A 23290-nucleotide genomic window follows, 5' to 3' on the forward strand; every position below is an offset into this window, starting at 1 on the left:
CAGGACAGTTCTTTGGCATATTATGTAGTTAGATATAAGTTACATATTATGTAAATTTATTGACATTATTTAAAAGAGCAACTATGGAGTTTCTTGCCGATTCTTCTCCATAGATACTGCTTTCCGAATCGGTGGTAAATGTTAAAAATACTATGTAATGACGATTCGAAAGTGCTACTAAATAGTAGTCTAATTGAATAAATGAATGTTTGAGTTTTGAGTTTGTTTGAGTTTATAAAGTGACCCTTCGTTCAATAATTTAACGATATTCCTTTTGACGATGCTCAGATAATTAATAACAATAATATAAATCATAAAGAAGAGAAATGAAAACATCAGCTCTCTCAATAAAAATGTTTACATACAATGAATAATTGTATTGATTTTAATGTTCGTTGTTATCAAACTCAGTGGAGATAGCAAACGCCGCGTGAATACATTATGGTACTTCCTGTAATTTTTGATATCGGCTCTACATATTATAATTTTCCTTCCCCATACATATTTATAACTATTTAAGTATACTTAGCTTTTTATTGTTCCTGATTTACTGCCTACAAAATAATAAAATTCAGTGATATAGTAAAAATCGATGAATATTTTCTTGGGCCAAGTTCTGTATGTTCTTCAAAGTTATTGGTCAGTCCTGACCTTGTATGCGTTGTACAAATGTCTTAATTTATAAACATTGGTATAAATAATGAACAAAATAGAAACAAAGACCAATTCTAAAGTTCTAGCTAAGGTCGATGAGTTTCAAATGAGTGTAGTTTCCGTAGAAATAACTATTTCTGAACAGACCAATTTGGATAGTTTTTTCCTCTCCGTGTCATGGGACACACTTATTGCAGTCTTGTATTAACTCTCGTCTAGATCGTGCGTGTTGTTATTAATTGATTTTTGAATTTATTACTAAAGTGATTGTCACAGTTACGCGAATGGATTTTTGGATAGGTACAGCTTAAAGCTAGCTAAAGGATGCAGTGCTTTGTAAATTTAAATCAAATGTTATAGTGAATTCTAAATTGGTGTGTGTTTGGATTGTATGACATATAGATGAGTTTATAAATGTGGTTTCGTGGTCGGTTGAAAGTGTCTATAGTGATTCAGACATCAAGAATGTCTGCAGATATGATATGGATGCTGACGGTAAACTAATTTTCTGGAAGAGTGGGTTATGGGAGGGGGGTCCGCCCACCATCAGGTGTGACACCTGTAAGAGACGACAGGTCGATAAGATGAGTGCTAAAACACTAGAGAAGCCTCAGGGGTAAGCTGGATTATCACAATTTTGAATTAGCGCAACGCTCGTTGCAGTTTATCGTTAAAATGTTTTGTACATAGGTAGTAGCGTTGGGGTCGACGAAGCTTTTTTTAAAAAAGAGAGGCGTATATTAACTTTGGCTTTAATTACTTGTTCAATATTCAGTCCCTATTTCACGACCCGCATAAAAATAGCTAATGTTATTTCTAAAAGGACAGAATTTCTAAAAAAAGTGTTTAAAATTTCAGTCAACCAATTTTGTCCTTTATTATGATTAGCATACGCTACACATTGCTTGTAACAAATTGTTAAAATCGCGGGAGAGTAGACGGTCCCGGATTTGATGCAGAGATAATAAAATCGCTGATAGCTTATCAGCTATCCTTCTGTAGGCATACATCGATAAAAGCTTACTAAACTTTTTACCTATTAACAGTCTCTGAGTAATTGAATATCAATCTTTACCATTGCCAAACTTCTTTAATCCTCATATTTTTTTAACATAATATGCAATTCATCATGAAGAAACATTAACAACGGGAATAGATTTTTGATAGAATTTCAATTATTAAAAATCATTTCTTTATAACGATGAATTTATTTCGGCTTCTCATGAAAAGAATGGTTGGGCTTTTAAAATGTGAACATCCTAATTCAACTGCTTTGGCATCATTTTAAAGAAGTTATGAATATGTCCATGCAAGGCACTGAAGGTGATGTATCATTATCATCGACGGTTTACTATGAGGCGTTTCAGAAAATTAAGAGAAACAAACAAAAAATCTCGTCACTTGCTACTTTCATATTATCATTGGCATCAAATTTCCATCCTCCATTATTGTATCTTTAACTTTAATGGCAAAATGAAATAAGGTTAATTTGTTAATATTAAGACCATGTTTGGGAAATATCCAAAGTATTTTGTCAGTACCATAATACTGAGAACATTACGGTATTCTGTTACTCACATCTGGGAATCGAAGCATTCTTTGTGATTCAGATTTTTTAATTAAGTGAAATAAGCATTGTTTGTAGACATTTCTAATTGTATTATGACATGTTTATAGTTGGTATACCTACATACGGTCATTGACCGCAATAGTTTTGCGGTTAATTTATTTTCGTTTAGCCATGTCCTTAAAATATAAATCCTTGGGAAAAAATTCTTCTCGGTCTGGCTGGCCAGTGGGTAGAGAACGCTAATGAGAGGTAAAAATTTTGATGAGCAACAATGATGTTGTTGAATGCCTTGTGTAAATGAAAAACTAACAATGTGTAACATACTTTATACCAATTTTATATAAGCCTTTTTTGCAAGTTTTTCTACGCTTTAATCTGGCCTATTGGAATATTAATCCAATTAATGTTATATGTTAAAACAAATGAATCAGTCAATAAGAATGCAGGATGCATAAACAAGTTTGAAAGAAGCAATTAGTTTTATTTTAACGAACCTTGACATTAAATTCACGAAGCCTGTTTTTATAGCCAAAGTGATATAAAGGATTTTTAACCTAAAAGCACACTACATTAATTGGAAATCTTAAAAGTATATAATCGAAAAACAGATTGATTGTTTAAATTTTAATTTAAGGACAAGCAAATACATTTTCTCAAAAATCAGTCTAAATTAATCTCTTATGAATATTTATACGAACATCTTTTAGAATCATTTTTAATCGAGTATTGATAGTTATCCCGTATCCGTCGTTCATTTTCATGAAATATCCCAATTAGTATGATAAACAAACCAAATAATGTGCGTAATTAGGATATAAACACCCAAAGTTATTGTATTTCAGCATTTACGTAAAAAGAAATACAAAATGTAAGTAAAATGTTGTACACAGACAGCGTGGTGTACCGTGTATGAAACCCCGCATTGTTTTCTTTCAGTTGATCCACCGTCGGCTTCTGTTTATTTGATTTTAATTTTCAGCTCATTTATACTGCAATGCGGAAAACTCGCGTTTTCCACGCGTTAATGACTCGTAAGTGATCGGGAAACATGAATGGGATATGCACAAACGTAGGTACCTACGTACCTGGTATGTAATTGACAAAACATGTTTTTTCCCGACGTATTGGGTGTACCTTTTTTGCTAGCAAATGTGTGGGTCGCTGGGAGGACGCATAAATTGATCAAAATTACATGTATTTCTAGGTAACTAGGTATATAACTAGGTATTCAAATAAATTGAAATGATTCAAAATAATGATGCGTCTGTAAAACCTATAAAAATATGTATTTCATTGTCTCTTGACTACCTAAATGAATTTTAGTAACAAATCATCTAATAATAAGTCAGGCTTAATTTAGCTTCACTAATTAGCGTTTGTCGCTATTTAACACTGACAAACACGTGGGTTTCAGTTAGAAAACAACAAAATAACATTCACAATATGCGTATACATACTCATATTATATTTAGCCATAGGTAATAAAAAACACGTGTGGACTTCAAAGTGATTTATTATATAATCGAAAAGTCATCTCTAAAGTTTCCTAGAAGAAGACAAAAGAAAAAAAGCCAACGAACAAATCGCAAGACCAGTTGATAACCTATTAGATCCATATTAGCATTGTTTTATTACAACATACATGGAGATCTATTTAAATATCTCTCCCGCTTCTGATCTCGAGAATGTATCAGAGTATGACTATATAAAGAAACTAAAATGTGCCGCCGCATTCCTCGCGCACAGATGTGTGATGCACGTGTCTCAAATTGCTACATCTTTACTTACTATTTCATTTTCAAGCGCTCTAAAGCGCCCATTGTTTTTGCTAAGCTTGCCTGATGCAGCGCCGTTGTGCTGCTAAATTCAAAAGGACATTCTCCGTTTCAACTTTTGCTCAATTTTTGTTTTAATTTATCGAAGTTTGCAGCATAACTTTGGAGGTAGTCACGATTCCACGGTTGGACGTTTAGCATTCTTGTTTACTATTACTAGAAGCTTGACGTCACCGGGATTTTCCTTATTTATCCTTGTGCAAGATTATTATTAGGTACTTACTACAATATTTATCTCATAGCATAATATTTCACGGAAACAATTTTCATAGTAAGCGCTACTATAACTCTCTAAATTTCACGTACAGCTTTTCGGTTTTTCGTGTTTAGCTCTTTCTAGCTCACCAATGAATCTAATAAAACATAATTTCCTTACTAAACTCTCATTTATAGAATGTGATCAAATCGTTTACTGCACAGTAGAACTGTCGACGACCCCTCATAAAATCCGGACAGGAGCTACGTAAACATTCGGCAGTTTAATAGACTTTACTTGAAAGTTCAATCACGCGGATATTACCAGAATAGTGGTCGATACAAAGCTTCAAGCGTTGAAGTGTGGTCGAAGTTGGAAACTTAGACACCAGGAAATTGTACTGCATGTTCTTATTCTGGCTCTGAACTTGCTATAAGAAAATGATTTGTTATTATTTTTTTATGCTTGCATCATGAATAAAGAATATCAAATAATACTGTTGTATAATGATTCAACATTTATCTGGTTATTTTACTTCTTCCATAGTATTTATAGGTACTCGTATAATATGTTTGTAAACAATATTTTGTCTCTACCATATTCGACGCTTAACGGGCTACTGAAAATTTCTACGTTTTCCCTCTTCTTCAGGCTACATATGACATTACATGATTTTAATAGGTAGTGAAAATTTACAAAGAATATCACCATATATTTTAAGTTAACTTTATGTATGAATTTAAACATCATCACATATTTACGAACTTAAAAACCACTGGACATAGATAGCATCCCTTTCCCAATAGCAGTGTAAACTGTAAAATAGTAAGATTGACGTGCGTCGGTCAGTAAAATCGTACAAAAAGCCCAGTTATTAATAACCCCCGGTGTACACCACCACGCTATGCTGCCCCAGGCATTATGTCAACGTTACACGCAGGTCACTGACTTATTACTTCACAACATTTGATATATCACCCTTTGAAGTGGAGCCGAATGTTTGAGTCGATAAACAATCGTGTGCCCTTTAACCTAGCGGTAAATAATATAATGTAAACTGGAAAAATCGGTAGCCATTGGTATTTACAGATATGAGATAGACAGATTTTGTATTTAATAGGTATATAGGACCCAATTTAGCATGATATTGAATTTAGTTTAAATTACGACCCTATTTTTAACCCTCAGTAATAATATTTTTGTAAACATTACATTGTTGATATCCTCGTTTATCACGACTGACCTGTCTAGTAGATACCAATGTTTTATTTAAATAGCAGCGACCCCTTTTACTTTCTGGTCGAATCCTGAGGTGGATATAGGTTATTTACCTAAACAAGGTTTTTTTTTCAGAATATAGAGTAGAGCCTATTTCATTGTCTTTTGCAAACCTTTATAATATTTCTTATGTAAGAAAAATGAGTAAAAATACTATCCGTTGCGAGGTTTAAAATCTTATGATTTAATTAATTTGTTACAGTGAGTTAAAGAAGTTATCGGAGGAGAGTCTCACGCGGCAGCCGGAGGAGGTGTTCGATATCATATGCAAGCTCGGAGAGGGTTCCTATGGCAGTGTTTATAAGGTGAATATAGCCATATCAGATACTACTACATTTTATTCATTAATTCTAAAAGCTTTGATTAGTATTGTTTCTCAGAGAGCATTCGAATGCATCTAGATTAATATTGAATATTAAGAAAACAAGTCTAATAGGATAGGACACCAATTTTACACGGACCGTGTCCAAACAGAAACACATTTACCCTCTGTTTGTCGTGCTGTATTTATTACATCGGGCAACACCTTAATTATCTCGTTCCCAAATAAATGTATATTTCCTAGTAATTCTCATACGGTCGGGTCGAGTGTTCGCATTTCTCAGTTAACGATGTCAGTGCTCTTGCGTTTAAAATTACAATGTATGCCAAATGCGTTCCTGAGATCTCCTGATTTACCTACACCAATATGTGTATTATATTCGCTTAGATCTATATCCGTTCGTTCAGTTTTGCACTATTTTAGTTACTTAACCCGAAGTACTTTCTAGTATTAAAAGAATTTTCATTTTATTGTCAATTATTAAGGGTAGGAATAATTATTATTAATCAAGTGAATTATTAATAACGGTACTGTGGTATTTGACACTTAAGGAATGTTAAAATCTGCAATAATAAGGTATTAAAATGGTATAGAGCTAGAGCCGTGCCTCTAGGTCATCCCTTGAACTTCGCAATATTCACGATAAGCAATCTTGAACTTGCCTAAAGGCTTATAAGAGGTGCAATCGGTAAACACAAAAAAAAAACACTGCCGCCAGCAAATGGCAACTAAATGTAGCCTATAATTAATATGATAATGAAAAGATATTACGATGGTCCCATTATAAAGATGGCAAATAATTGCTTTTGCTTTTACATTTGATTTTTCACATTATCCTCGTTTGGATCACATTTATTTTACTATGTTTATTTTTTCATACATTTCAACCGATTTTCCCGTCTGCACTGTATACAATTGGCCGCATAAAACTGTTTGCGAATAAATTTACGTATTTAGAGCATTATGCTAAGGATGTACTTATTGAATTATCTGAAAAATATCAGTTATTTTGTCATAATTATATCTTTGATAGACGTTATCCAATTTCCGACTTTTTCCAACGCCAATCTTTTCTTTAATTCCTGAATAATTGTCATCTCCGGATCATTATGTTACAATGGCAGAATCCGCAAGCACTTGTAGCATTTCCTTATTTCCTCCGGCTCCAGTACCGATTAAATCACAACATTGTTCCACTAAACCCTCTATGTATGCTTTATCCAGCTCTGTTCCCGTTACAAACCGGTGCGGTTGCGTTACAGAGGCAACAGTAATCTTACATTGGCTTAGCGATCGATTCCTTACCAACATTACCGTTCGCAGAACTGCGTATGAATATGGGACCGGTTTGAGCTGCACGGATTTATAACCTGGCTTGATTCTGCAACGTGTTTCCGAACTCTGGGGTTTTTGTTTTGGAAAGGTCGAACGCTGAATCAGGCGTAGATTTTTTGTTTTGATCGGGTTTAATTTTGTTATGTTCGTATTGGGTTGATTGTTTTGTGGAATTCAATGTATTTATGTATTCTTTTCTTTATTCTCTTTAAAGAACTTTCAATTGCGGTTCTTCCATAATGTAGAGCATAAACACTAATACATATATTATTTTCTAACTTTTTAATCAAATGTTATACCTATATATGCATGTCTTTAAATAAACTTTTTATTTACTTGCAGGCATTACACAAAGAGAGCGAGCAGGTGCTCGCGATCAAGCAGGTGCCGGTGGACACGGACCTGCAGGAGATCATCAAGGAGATCTCCATCATGCAGCAGTGCGATAGCCCATACGTAGTCAAATATTATGGGAGCTACTTTAAAAACACGGATCTCTGGGTTAGACTTATTGATTATTTTACTTAAGCCTGGGTGTAGATTGTAGATATATCGAGAAAGTTTATCTAAATGTGTGTATATTTGTCAGGGTGTAGGTTAGGGTATATTTGTCAGGGTATAGGTTATTTTCATTTGTAATTTTATTTTTGATGTTATATAATAGTTCTTTATTTTCTCTCTCTTTCAAATGCTAATACTATACCTTCTATTACATTATTTAATTACCTTTTAATCTATTATCCGCAGACGGATTTATAATCTCCAGTACGCATGATTTATTATGTCTCGTAATCTAGAATCTAGATAACAAATTCTAAGAAAACTTTATTTACAATTTCTTGTTGAATGAAGGTTTCTACTATTTCCACTAAAATAAATGATAAATACCATAAGATACGAATTCACAATTATCGACAGATTGTGATGGAATACTGCGGGGCGGGTTCAGTGTCGGACATAATGAGGTTACGAAAGAAAACGCTATCGGAGGACGAGATAGCGACGATCCTGTGCGACACGCTCAAGGGGCTGGAGTACCTGCACCGGCGGCGGAAGATCCACCGCGACATTAAGGCGGGCAACATCCTGCTCAACATGGAGGGACACGCCAAACTCGCTGACTTCGGCGTGGCGGGACAGTTGACGGTGAGTTGGTATAAGGCCATTCTCCCATAACTTTCGAAATATTTGCATATGTTTTCCACATGCAGGAGCACAGATGTCGTATAAATTTTCATTGTATTCATAATCTATACTGGCCAATTCTGGTTGGCAGATTTCATATGTAAAAACTTTAGATTCTTGAACACGCTGATTCCCTCACTTACTTTCCCATCCACTTCATGTAGAAGTGCATTTAGATTGCTATGATGAGAAATCATTCTTTTGAATAATTTTCGTAAATTATTCTGTCGCTAGAAAATTGGATATAACCTACGTTTTGATAATGGATACCTCAATGTAACTACCATTTATCCCCCTACAGGACACAATGGCAAAGCGCAACACAGTGATCGGAACTCCGTTCTGGATGGCGCCAGAAGTGATCCAAGAGATCGGGTACGACTGCGTGGCGGACATCTGGTCGCTCGGCATCACCGCGCTAGAGATGGCGGAGGGCAAGCCGCCCTACGGGGACATACACCCCATGAGAGCGATATTCATGATTCCTACTAAACCTCCGCCGTCTTTTCGGTGAGTGAGGTTAGGATAGTAATAAAAAACTCTTCAATAGCATAAAAATATGGACATAGTAATATATATAGCAATGACCATAGACATACATTATAGATAATGAGTAAATGGATGTAGGCATAGACAAAAATAAAGAAGTAGATGATGTAGACGTAGACTGGACATAGTCATTACAAGAGCCAATAGGCTAACAGTTATTTATAAGTAAACTAAATCTACACAAAAAAAATGGAATCAATACCAACTTTGATTGAAAAAGCAAAGAAAAACAAAAAAAAATGTATTTGATATATCTGTGTATATGTTCTTATCATAACTTGTAAAACAATCAATCGTTTTAATATGATTAAATTAAAATTGCAGGGAGCCAGATCAATGGTCGCCAGAGTTCATAGACTTTGTCAGTCAGTGCTTAGTGAAAAACCCAGAGGAGAGAGCCACCGCTGAATATTTGTTGACGCACGAGTTTATAGGTCAGTTACATATATTCTAACAAAAAACTTACTTGTTTTTACTAAAATCTAAATAAGTTGCTCTCTAGTAGCAACTATAGAGTTTGGAAATTATTTCACTATATATTTTGCTTTGAAGCTAGTTACTTAGATATTAAAGAAAATAGTGTAATAATTGATTTCTTTTCATCTAATACAATAACAAAACTTAAAGATGCAATAAATTTTCAAAAAACTAATAATGAGAATTTTGTCATAATTTTTTATATAATATTTTTCAGGTAATGCAAAGCAACCGAGTATCCTCAGTCAAATGATACTGGAAGCGGGCGAAATTCGCGAGAGCCAAGCGTACAGGAACGCAATGAACGCGTGTAACAAAACATTCGCTGCGGTAAGTTTTTATACAAAATTTCTAGAAAAGTGTTTTAAAATTGGGAATGCTGTAAATAATTTAAGTGCGAATGTGTTTCTGTTTCACAGTACAGCATGAATTTTTTTATGAAAAAAAAAAAATTGAACATTCACAACTTTTTTGCAAAGTACTTATAGTTTTTGACCGCGGTTGAAACCATTGAGTTATCACTACATAGTATAAAACAAAGTCGCTTTCCCTGTCCCTTTGTACGCTTAAATCTTTGAAACTACGCAACGGATTTTGATGCGGTTTTTTTTAATAGATAGAGTGATTCAAGAGGAAGGTTTATATGTATAATAAGATCCATTAAGTAGTGGAGAAGTACTGTTATTTTTGAGGTTTCTAATGTGATGTCGTAAAAAATTACATTTATTCCGCTTACATTGCAAACGCAGGCTGAACCCTACGAGTTTTATCAAAATAATGTACTAAGTATTATACACATTGAAAAGGTCTACAGAAAAGTCCGCGATGGTATATGTCTATCTCTTATGGATAACCCACAATAACTTTTTTTTGTCATTTACTTTTTACGACAAAAAATGGCTAATTTTCGAAGCGATTTTAACCAATACAGCATTAATCCTTAACCAATTAAATACTATGGATACATTGTTCATTTAATATAGATCTATATGGCCCTTTACACCGTATGATTGAAGTGAATATTTTCGAAGATATTACCGATTTACAAGATAAAAAGTAAAACAACTAAAACCCAACTACGACAAAAAACGACGCTGAAAAAGTATAAAACAAAAGTTAAATTGATGAACTAATAAAGAAGCTATGAACGAAAAGATGTGAATTATATGCAATCAGCCCATGAATACAGGTAAAGTCACAAGCAAATGCTAGTAATATATATATATATTCAAAATGTGCAAGTAAAAAGCTTTCAAATGATACCAAACACGGCATATTTATCTTAACTTTATTTTTTTACGCTGTATGTTTTGTCCGCTAGAGGGCGCCACATTAGATTTTGTGAAACCCCATATAGCCTATAACCAGCGGATAATTAAGACGCTTCTAATGATATGTCATTTGTCGAATTCTGATAAGTAGTTTAGAAGTTACGAGGGAACAGATGAACATACATACATACATACATACATACATACATATATACATACATACATACATACATACATACATAGCCTGTCAAAATCATAACCCTCCTTTTGCTTTGCCGTAGTCGGGTAAAAAATTGCAGGACGTAGCGTTTGCGGCCTCCCGGCTATGTATTTTATACCCGTGCGATGCCGGAGGCCGGAGCGGGCCGCTATATTTTTATACCTATACAACGTTCACAATTTTTCTGTAGTGTATTTAGTATCAGCATTGCACCCGTGCGAAGCCGGGGCGGGTCGCTAGTATTACTATACTATTTTAATTTAACTGTAATATTTGATGATGTGTGTGTCTGGCACACCCAGTTAAACGTAATTGTAATATATGTTGATATGTGTTTGTCCGGCACAGCTAGTATAACAAATAACAAAATTAAAACATTTGATGGTATGTGTTTGTCTGGCACAGCTAATATAACAAAATTACAACATTTGATGGTATGTGTTTGTCCGGCACAGCTAGTATAACAAAATTACAACATTTGATGGTATGTGTTTGTCCGGCACAGCTAGTATAACAAAATTACAACATTTGATGGTATGTGTTTGTCCGGCACAGCTAGTATAACAAAATTACAACATTTGATGGTATGTGTTTGTCCGGCACAGCTAGTATAACAAAATTACAACATTTGATGGTATGTGTTTGTCTGGCACAGCTATTATAACAAAATTACAACATTTGATGGTATGTGTTTGTCTGGCACAGCCAGTACAATATAATTGCAATATGTGTGTGTCTGGCACAGCTAGTATAACGTAATTGCAATATATGTTGATATGTGTTTGGCACAGCCAGTGTAATGAAATTGCAATATATGTTGATATGTGTTTGTCTGGCACAGCCAGTATAACGTAATTGCAATATATGTTGATATGTGTTTGTCTGGCACAGCTAGTATAACGTAATGAAAATATTTAAGGTGATTGCAACGATCTGTTCCCAGCCAATATCCCGCTAGATGGCGCTGAATTCTACATTTCTAGTTTATTTGAGTTTTTGCGTAATTGGAATAGTCATCAAACCTAGGAATAGTCATGGCGGTTACTGAATATTATATTTTATTGAAATATGTTATATCATTGCCTTAAAATCCACCCAATTCGGTAAAATTATGCGTTTTAACATCTGTCATTGCATACAGGGTCGTTTACACACACAGACGTATACAAAAATGATAAAGATTTAACTCTAGATGGCGTGAATGTAAAGCGCGTCACACACGGTGAAGATACTACCTATAATATTTTATCTAATCTAGTAATATTTTATATTACAGTATCTTAAGGTATCCGGTATCAGCGTTCTGACCATCATTTTTCTTTTTTCGCTGTAGAACCGCCATCCTGTTACAAATGACCCACAAAGGAGAATGACCACGGGTGGTATCGGTAAAATTTTAGTTGTGCCACGTATTCGTTATATTGTTAATTCCTATTTGTATTTATAATGATCATATGTATCAATATTAAGTCTTAATTAAACCGGATAAATTGAAATAATAGTAAAAGTAAAAGTTTTTCTTTTGAAACATGTATGAACTTTCGCATTAGTAGGAAGTAGGATTGTTATAAAAATAAAAGTTATATTTGTTGGCGTAAACTATTTTATTGTAATTTTGGGAAATAAATAATGTCAAAATTGATTACCTACAATAAAACGCAGTTTTATTTTATTACCTACATTACACTATTGTTTTTTTTTTTATCAAAACATGTATTTGAAGTAGCAAATATGATATTATGCTGATCCAAGCATTTTCACTCAAAACTAATATCACTAATGATTTGTAAAAGTAAATTATTTCAAAATACATTTCATAACCAACAAGTAAGAATAATTATTCATACAACAACAAATCAAAAACACTATTTACTATGGAAAAAAAACCAGGAAGGTGAAAAACATATTTACGATTTCGATGCACTCGACTTTTAGTAAAATAATAGGTAAAAATATTATTATGGTTTTGATCACAGACATATCTGTGGTTTTGATTTTAGCTACTAGTATCAGAAAGCTGCGTGTTCAATGCACGTCGGGGTCCCACAACTGTGGAGGAAGGAAGGTAGAATACCTCCATCGAATAAGTGAAGTTTCTCGACATACTCGATTTGCCGGCCGGCCTCAATGAAGATTGTCCGAAAGTTGTATATGTGCTCTGTAACGAAAAAATTTCGCTAGCGCGATTCAGAGTGAGGTGTCGTACAATATACCTAATGAAGTTTTTCATCTTTTTATTTTACTGCAAATACAAAATAAAAATTAAACAATGGTAATGTAAATTCTAAACAAACTACTACCAAAATACAATTAGAACAAAAATCATTTGACTTGTTTATTTCACCCAGAGGCCAGAGGCGGCTCGTGACAAAATTGTATAGGTGTTCACTTGAAATAAAACAACGAAAATACAATAGCGTTCGGGATGATTTATTACAAAAAAATGAGCACCACATTTTATAAATGTCTATAACACTAAAAATTACAAAGTACAGGCTATTTCAAAACGAATTCAATGACTAGGTATCAATAATTAGTAAATCACCGAATTTGCATTCGCGAGCGTAGGTATCCATAGTGTTTGTCACTGACGGTCACTGACCTCTATAACTTATAGTTATAGAGGTCAGTGGTGTTTGTTGTGTAAACATGTATGTATTTGAGTAGTTAGTAGCATATTATATTCTGAATTTCTGATCCATGCCTATTCACTCAAAACTAATAACACTAATGATTTGTAACAGTAAATTATTTCAATAGGTAGGTATTTGAACATTTCCCAACAAGACGTAAGAATAATTATTCGTAGGTATACAAGATACAATAACAAATCTAATACACTATTTATTATTTTATTATTTACTAGCGGTCCGCCCCGGCTTCGCCCGTGGTACATGTTTACGTTTTCTCTCCATAAGAAGCTAGAGAGCTAGCGCAAAGCTACCTGTATGTATTTGACCAGACCTGGATTTTTGTGTGTTGATTCCCCTATACCTACTATACATGAGATGAGGAGTCACTAAGCCCAGAGTGGTGGACGGGGCGCGCGCTTAGGTAAGACAGGTGGAAATTTTTGGCGAACTTTGAAACCATTTGACCACGTCTGCCATTTTGATATTTGAAAATAGATTATTATTACTATCGGAAAATAACAATGGCAGACCATTATCACGCGGATAACATTCTGGCAGACACTTATGAAAGTGCTGAAAAAAATACAATTTTGAAAGTATTTGACCAGATCTGCCATTCATATATTTTATTTATTAGGGTCTTAAAAACTTATTTTCGAAACGGATGACATTTTCATTGCGTACAGACTTCAGCAGACAACAAAACTTTACAGACTTCAGCAGTCAACAAGACTTAGCTTCTACATGGTCAGATGTATATATGTATTACGTTCCCTGACCTTACATCAATGATTTACTTTATTAATGTTTTTATGGTCATTTACATTTAATTTTGAAAACTATGGAATAAAATTTATAAATTTGATGATACAAAACTAAATATACATTTGTAAAGAATCTCAAATATAAAGTTGTGTTGCAAATAACAAATCATCATTTAAATATTTAGTTTATTTCTTTATTTAAGAAACAATTAACAATTACAAAACAACATAAAAAAAACACGCATGCATTTATTGAAATGTTCATTCATCATCACTATCGTATGGCGTTGTGTGACTCGTCTTCATAATCCATTGAATCGGATTCTGTAAAAGTAAAACGTAAATTATATAATAAAAGAAATGAGTCATTATAAACTTACCTAGTAAGGCAATGCCTTTGATGTCGCACGATGCCGCCGCGCCGCCAGTGTAGGTACTTCTGCTGCTACATGAAAATATGCTAGGGTTGCAACAAATGGGAAATAAAACAATTGTGATTATTACTATTATGATGTAATCATTTATTCATATTATGTACATTCAAAACAATTGCTATTATTAAATCTGATGTAATTATTTTTTCATAAATATATAATTATTATTAATTACATAATATATTGCACTGTGAAATATTTACGTATCACTTTATTTTTGATGTTCTTAATTGTCTTTTATAAAATTTAAGTGACGCATTCGCATTGGGATCAACAATCCGATAAGAAAAGAATGGAGACAACATATACATAGCTTTGATTTCAATTCTACAGATACAAAATATACAATCTATCTAAAATGATACAACGGATGTTTCCTGCGTTTTCTCGTCAAAATACCGAAACAACGTAATTATTGTATAGTAGTTGGGCGTGAAAGTAAAAAAACAAATGAAAAGTGTTTTCCATATGATTATTTATTAAATTTACGCGATTAAGAATAATTTCAACGATACAATTTAGTAACCGAGAATTCAGAGGATTAAAGAAAATACCTGCCTGATCATTTTATCAAACTCTAAAAGAATTATGGTTATTTCGCATCACTCGGTTTATTAGTTTGGTAATAATTATTAAAGGTAGTTACAACCCTAGCCATTGAGTCGAACGGTAGGCAACACAATATCGACTTTGTGCGGGTACATATGGTACATTTCTTCTTGCTGTGAAGCGTAATTATTATTATTAAGATTTTTTAGGCTATTTTGAATCAGCTGTTCTAATTTAATTCTAGAAATTTATTAAAACGTGATTTTCTTAAAAGTATATTATGAGTTTATAAATACCTCAACCAATAGTTATTGTGTCCTATCCTCATTTCTTTATATCTTGGTAGTTAACTAAAGTGTTAAATTTACATAACCTCAACAACAACATTTACACTGCCACTGCACTAAAACTAAACTAACTAGCTCTCTAGCTATAAGAACCATCCTCGTACTTCAAGGGATATAATAAAAAAAGAATTATCGAAATCGGTTCAGCCGTTCTCGAGTTATGCGCTTACCAACACATTTTGCGATTCATTTTTATATATAAGACTAGCGGTCCGCCCCGGCTTCGCCCGTGGTACATGTTTACGTTTTCTCTACATAAGAACCATCCTCGTACTTCAAGGAATATAATAAAAAAAGAATTATCGAAATCGGTTCAGCCGTTCTCGAGTTATGCGCTTACCAACACATTTTGCGATTCATTTATATATATATATACTAGCGGTCCACCCCGGCTTCGCCCGTGGTACATAATATTTACGTTTTCTCTACATAAAAACCATCCTCGTACTTCAAGGAATAAAATAAAAAAAGAATGATCGAAATCGGTTCAGCCGTTCTCGAGTTATGCGCTTACCAACACATTTTGCGATTCATTTTTATATATGTATAAGATAAGATTATGTGAAAATAACCAGGAAGGTGAAAAACATATTTACGAAAACATAGTAACATAATACCTATGGCTGTCGCTACAATAATTATATTTCAATTTTATCTTTTTATACCTAGTAGAACTGGCCGACGAATAAAAAAAATCGTATTAGAATAAATACAATAAATTACGGAACAAAAAAAGGATTGTAACATGATTGTAACTGAATTGAAATTGAATTGAAAAATTGAATTGAAATGTTTGTTTCTGGGCGCACCGTTTTCGACGACGCGACGCGCGACGTAAGCGTATAGGTATAGGTACCTACTTTGCTAAAACAAACTAATAAAATTGTGTGTCTGTCTGAAAATTCGGAAAAGCATATTTTGCAAGTTTGTAATTACTTTGATAGTTTACCGATTTATAATAATTGTAATTGTAATTGTATAATATATAATTTGCAATGTGGTGAAATTTCATAAAAATCACGGGCCAATTTTTTGTTTTGAATCCCACCGAAAATATAATTGCGTTATTAGAATAATTAATTACTATACCTACCCACGATCAATTATTACAATATAGTCTCAAATGCATACTAGAGAAATATTGCAATTTGATTCAATTAAAATGCATAGCATACAAAAATAAATTCACAACACAAGAAATTCCGCGCGCAAATCATAGCGCGTGTCAATGAAATCAAGAATGTTTTATATCAAGCCGACGCGGACGACGACGCGACGCCGAACAAAAGTACCTACGACGGACGACCACGCTTCGAGTTGCCAAACAACATGAGTAATAAATTGTTTACAAAAAAAACAAGTTTTCCATTTTTCTGTATGAGTAGACAGAACTTCAAAACGCCACCTGCTACGGTTTATATTATGAACGATTGTTATAAAAATAAAAGTTATATTTGTTGGTGTAAACTATTTTATTGATCAATAATTTTGGAATTTAAAATTGTCAACATTGATTACAATAAAACGCAGTTTTATTTTATTACACTATTGTTTTTTTTATCAAAACATGTATTTGAAGTACCATATAATATTATGCTGATCCAAGCATTTTCACTCAAAACTTATATCACTAATGATTTGTAAAAGTAAATTATTTCAATATACATTTCATAACCAACATGTAAGAATAATTATTATTATTCCTACCTACAACAACAAACCTAAAACACTATTTACTATGGGAAAATAACCAGGAAGGTGAAAAACATATTATTATTTACGATTTCGACGCACTCGACTTTTAGTAAAATATAGTAGGGAAACATAATATTATGGTTTTGATTTTTGCTACTAGTATAAGAAAACTGCGTGTTCAAACTACTTGTTTGTCTGTCTGAAAATTCGGAAGTACTTTGGTAGTTTACCGATTTATAATAATATTGTATATATCGTTGAATTTATATTTTTTGGTTTTATGGCATTCAAATGCTTTATAAATATAAATTTATAAAGAATAGAAAAAATTCGATCACGAGGCGGGACTCGAACCCGCATCCTTCGCGCCATTCCGGGGCGGATGCCTCACCAACTCAGCCACTCGTGACCCGCCCGAGTGATCGAATTTATTCTATTCTTTCAGTTTTATGTGTCTGAAGGGACACACCGCGCGCCATCTATTGAGATGATTAACAACCATTTCAACCAATATGAAGCACTTTTCAGTGAATACAATATTGTAACGATGGAACACGACCTTTTTTGTTGAATTTATATTTTTTGGTTTTATGGCATTCAAATGCTTTATAAATATAAATTTATAAAGAATAGAAAAAATTCGATCACGAGGCGGGACTCGAACCCGCATCCTTCGCGCCATTCCGGGGCGGATGCCTCACCAACTCAGCCACTCGTGACCCGCCCGAGTGATCGAATTTATTCTATTCTTTCAGTTTTATGTGTCTGAAGGGACACACCGCGCGCCATCTATTGAGATGATTAACAACCATTTCAACCAATATGAAGCACTTTTCAGTGAATACAATATTGTAACGATGGAACACGACCTTTTTTGTTGAATTTATATTTTTTGGTTTTATGGCATTCAAATGCTTTATAAATATAAATTTATAAAGAATAGAAAAAATTCGATCACGAGGCGGGACTCGAACCCGCATCCTTCGCGCCATTCCGGGGCGGATGCCTCACCAACTCAGCCACTCGTGACCCGCCCGAGTGATCGAATTTATTCTATTCTTTCAGTTTTATGTGTCTGAAGGGACACACCGCGCGCCATCTATTGAGATGATTAACAACCATTTCAACCAATATGAAGCACTTTTCAGTGAATACAATATTGTAACGATGGAACACGACCTTTTGATCGCCGCCTCGTGATCGAATTTTTTCGATCGATTGAACATGCCGACGATGTCACCGGGCTCTCCTATGGAGACCGGGACAACCGGCCCAACATACGCGGCCATGGTCGCGTCTCCAAAATCTCCTGTGCCCATACCCTCCACCTCCTTCGCTGCCGTTGCGCCCGCCCCAACTAACAAGACTGTGACTGCGACTGACACTGTTGCTTCCGCCGGCACTGCAAGCGCCGCGCCTCCAACCAAACAGCCCAACCGCTACCCTCCGCTCATCGTAGAGACACTGCCCGACTGGCCAACTCACTTTAAAGAATTAAAGAAGGTCCTCGGGCACACCCCGAACGGACGTCCGTTTGGTAAGGGCGTCCGATTCATGCCAAAGACGGACCAGGAGTTCCGTGTCATCCAGCGCTATCTTACGCAGCTGGAGAGCAACACCGGAATCTCCTGGTTCTGCTACTCGCTACCCGCTGAAAGAAGCGTGAAAGTAGCGATCCGCGGCCTGCCGGCTAACACAGAACCGGCACTTGTGGAGGCAGAGCTGCGCGAGCTCGGGTTCACCCCGGAGCACGTGCGCGCAATCCCAGCTCGCCCGGGTAGGCCGGGCTGTTTGATGTTCGCGCAATTGCAGCGGACTCCGGACCTCATCCCAGGCATTTACGAGGTCAGCGAACTGCTCTGTATGCCTGGGATCATTATCGAGGCATGGCGCGGCAGGAAGGGGCCCGCGCAATGCCATCGCTGCCAACAATTTAGGCACTCCTCCCAAAACTGCCACAGGCCATTAGCCTGTGTGCGGTGTGGTGGGAACCACCCGGCGAAGGAGTGCCAACGCCCGCGTGAGGAACCACCGACGTGCGCCAACTGTGGCGGCGCCCACACGGCCAATAATGCGAATTGTCCGGTCTACCGCAAGGAGATGCGCAACCGCAGGGCCGGCACTATCGCCCGCACTGCTACAAGTGCGCGCGCGCCCGCAGCTGAAGTCGACGCACCTGGCTCGCTCATGGCTGCTGCCAACCAGCCAGGACCGACAGGTAAACGCCGCCGTAGGCGTGGCAAGCGCACCCGCACCCAACCGCGGCAAGCAGCACCGCCAGCTGCGAAGCCCACCGCGCCGCTCAATGCACCACCTGCACCAGCCACTGTACCGCCTGTTGCATCTACTGCCAGGCCGCGCCCTGCACCGCAAGTCGCGCCGCAGCCAACCAAGACGTCCAAGCCCACCGTGGTCGCTGCCCCCGCACGGGGGACGAAGGCGAAGCGAGTGATGCCGCTGGACCCTCGATTGACTAAGGTCATCAGCACCCTTAATCAGGTACTGGTGGCCATCCAGGAACAGCGTGACCCAATACCGCTGATCCTGGGCTGTATCGCGGAGCTCTGCGCCTCTTATGGCTGAGCTTCGCATTGCTTTTTGGAACGCCGACGGGCTCTCAGCGCAAAAAGCCCGTCTCTTCAAAACCCTGCTCTCCCAGCGTCAAGTGGACATCGGCCTGGTTAACGAGACGCACCTCAGACCAGTAGACAAGTTGAAGGTTTCCGGATACTATGTCTACCGGGAGGACCACACCTCGCCAATCGGGACTGCTTATAGGGGATTAGTAGTCCTGGTCCGTCGGAATCTCATCCACCAACTGCTGCCAGTACCTCAGTTGCAATCGTCGTACGCCCTCGGCATAGAAATCTGTGTAGATCGCCAGCCCATCCGTGTGTTCGCCTTTTACAAGCCGCCGCAGAATCGACTCGCAGTGGCTGATGTCCGAACCTTGCTGGACTCGCCGCTGCCCACGATCCTCGCTGGCGACTTCAATGCGAAACACACGGCGTGGAACTCCAACACCGTAAGCCCGGACGGCAGACGCCTCCTGGACGACGCAGACCGCCACGGCTACGAAGTGCTAGGACCAGAGGTCCCAACGCACTACCCGTACTGTGCAGCACACACTCCGGACGTCATCGACATAGCAGTTGCTCGTGGCCTCGTCGCCGCACCGTCGCTTGACGTCCTGGATGACCACCTCATTTCCGACCACCAAGCCGTCCTCATGACGCTGACACTGACTCCTATGACAACATCACTGCCTTCTCCGAAACATCGCCAGGACTGGAGAATCTTCGCCGAACACATGGCTGAACATTCTCCGTCCTTTAGAGTCGAGAGCCCTGCAGACGTCGACCGACTCGCCACGGACTTCAGCGCAGTCTTGTCCAACGCGCTTCGCGAGTCCAGACTCGACGCTGCATCCACTCGCAAGAAACCCCAGCTCCCTGCCTACATACAAGCGATGTTAGAGGAGAAGAGGAAGCTGCGAAGATTATGGCAAAACCTGCGATGCCCGACCATGAAGACGCGACTGAACGCTCTGGCAGCCAAGATTTCAGACGCACTGGAAACGGTAGCAGTTGAATCTTGGCACACCGCCATCGAGCGAGCCGGCGATGACTGGTCCGGCATGCACCGCCTTTGCCGCCAGCTCTCCAGGAAGCCCTCTCCGATTAGACCCCTCATGGCCGGTGACGGAACCCCACGTTACCGCGCCGAGGATCGAGCGGAGATTTTCGCAGACTTCCTGGAGACGCAGTTTACGCCTAACCGGACTGCGAATGTGCAGCACGTAGAGACTATCGAGCGACATGTGATGGACTACTTAGAATTGCCGATACCGCCGACAGAAGATCCCGTCGTGTTCTCCCCTGGTCGAGTCCAAAGGATGATTCGACGAACTAAACTGCGCAAAGCCCCCGGTCCCGACCGAGTCACCAACGAAGCGCTGCGTCACCTACCCCCGCGAGCCATCGCGACGCTGACGCGGCTCTTCAATGGAATCCTCCGTACCGGGCACTTTCCATCCCCGTGGAAGCTCGGCCGAGTCATCCTGATTCCCAAGCAAGGCAAGAACATAATGCTGCCTGAGAGCTATCGCCCCATCACTCTTCTGTCCTCTATCTCGAAAGTCTTTGAGAAACTACTGTTGCTGCACATTACGCCCCACCTTCAGCCACGCGACGAACAGTTCGGTTTCCGCGCCGAACACTCCACCACTTTACAAGTGACGAGAGTACTGCACCACCTCGCTACCGCCTATAACAAGCGAGAACAATCAGTTGCAGTATTCCTTGATATGGAGAAGGCGTTCGATCGCGTCTGGCACACCGGACTCATCTACAAGCTGTCCACGTCCACTACTCCACGTCGAGTAGTTAAGACTGTGGCCACCTTCCTGCAAGACAGGCGTTTTCAAGTGGCGGTTGAAGATGCTTTGTCCTCAGAGCGCCCCATCCGAGCCGGTGTGCCCCAAGGAAGCTGCCTGTCGCCCGTCTGCTATAGCAGATACACGGACGACATTCCAGTCGCTGGCGGAGCCATTTTAGCGTTGTATGCCGACGACGCTGCGTTCATTACCACCTCGCTGAACGCCAAGCACGCATCGGTAAAGATGCAGCGAGCACTGGATGCACTTCCCTCATGGCTGGAGGACTGGAGACTCAAGGTCAACGTGGGTAAAACTCAGGCGATTTCCATCGGGCGGGCGCGTCTTTTGCCGCCCCCGGTGTCTCTCATGGGCGAGAACGTCGAATGGTCACCGACGGCCAAGTACCTTGGTGTGACCATTGACAAGACACTCTCGATGCGGCCCCATGTGAAAAACGTGGTCGCCCAGACGCGCGCTGTGCGGAATATACTCCGCCCCATGCTGGCGTCTCACCTGCCTCTCCGTACGAAGCTGTGCATATACAAGGCGTACATTCGCACGCGACTTACCTACGCGGCCCCTGCGTGGTTCGCGCTGACCAACGAGACGGACCGCAAGTCTCTGCGAGCGCAGCAGTCGCTAGCGCTCCGCACCATCTCCGGAGCACCACGCTTCGTACGGAATCAGGTCATCTCCAGGGACCTGCGCATGGAGAGCCTGGACGACTTCGTTCGCCGCCTGAGTTCCTCAATGTTCGCGCGCGCCGACGGAGCGCGATCCCAGCATTTGCACGGCATCGCGCCATACCATCGACGACCGCCGGACAAAAGAGGCCTACCACGTGACCTAATCTCCTAGGACACGACCGCTTCCTCGCCGCTGGCTGACGGGCGCTTACCGGCACTCTGCTGGCGAGCTCGACCTCGCTGAGCGGCGGGTGAAGCACACACGGACATTCCCCCCTGCAGCAGGTCGCAGATCGCTCGCGATACCCCGCGGACTCGATCGCACTGCAGCAGGATACCTCCCGGACATGACACCTTGGACCATCCGGTCCCACCCAGTGCCCCGCCTGTAGTAGCAGGCGGCGTTGCTATCACTGAAAGGGGCCATCGCCCCGAACAGTTACCCCGAAGCCTGTGAAGGCTTGCGTGGAAGACCCGAGTAGTAAATTCGATCACTCGGGCGGGTCACGAGTGGCTGAGTTGGTGAGGCATCCGCCCCGGAATGGCGCGAAGGATGCGGGTTCGAGTCCCGCCTCGTGATCGAATTTTTTCTATTCTTTATAAATTTATATTTATAAAGCATTTGAATGCCATAAAACCAAAAAATATAAATTCAACAAAAAAGGTCGTGTTCCATCGTTACAATATTGTATTCACTGAAAAGTGCTTCATATTGGTTGAAATGGTTGTTAATCATCTCAATAGATGGCGCGCGGTGTGTCCCTTCAGACACATAAAACTGAAAGAATAGAATAAATTCGATCACTCGGGCGGGTCACGAGTGGCTGAGTTGGTGAGGCATCCGCCCCGGAATGGCGCGAAGGATGCGGGTTCGAGTCCCGCCTCGTGATCGAATTTTTTCTATTCTTTATA

At 38.8% G+C, this 23290-nt stretch overlaps 1 protein-coding gene across 3 annotated transcripts in view; it reads left to right on the forward strand.

The window, feature by feature from the left end:
• hpo (serine/threonine-protein kinase hippo) overlaps positions 1 to 23290 on the forward strand; it is a 42549-nt gene that overhangs the window by 13733 nt on the left and 5526 nt on the right. For 2 of the 3 annotated variants that reach the window (XM_090102368.1, XM_090102367.1), the window contains exons 2-7: positions 5736 to 5838; positions 7533 to 7691; positions 8109 to 8336; positions 8677 to 8885; positions 9249 to 9358; positions 9619 to 9731. In XM_090102368.1, coding sequence (XP_089958494.1) covers positions 5736 to 5838; positions 7533 to 7691; positions 8109 to 8336; positions 8677 to 8885; positions 9249 to 9358; positions 9619 to 9731 — 922 coding nt within the window. Of the gene's footprint in view, positions 1 to 864; positions 1271 to 5735; positions 5839 to 7532; positions 7692 to 8108; positions 8337 to 8676; positions 8886 to 9248; positions 9359 to 9618; positions 9732 to 23290 lie in introns of those variants that run through there. The other variant, XM_090102366.1, reaches the window with a different exon arrangement.

Source organism: Colias eurytheme, chromosome 6 (assembly GCF_061535395.1).
Source record: "Colias eurytheme isolate Ceu_HAF_F1 chromosome 6, ilColEury1 Martin Lab GWU primary, whole genome shotgun sequence".
Classification (NCBI taxonomy): Eukaryota; Metazoa; Arthropoda; class Insecta; order Lepidoptera; family Pieridae; genus Colias; species Colias eurytheme.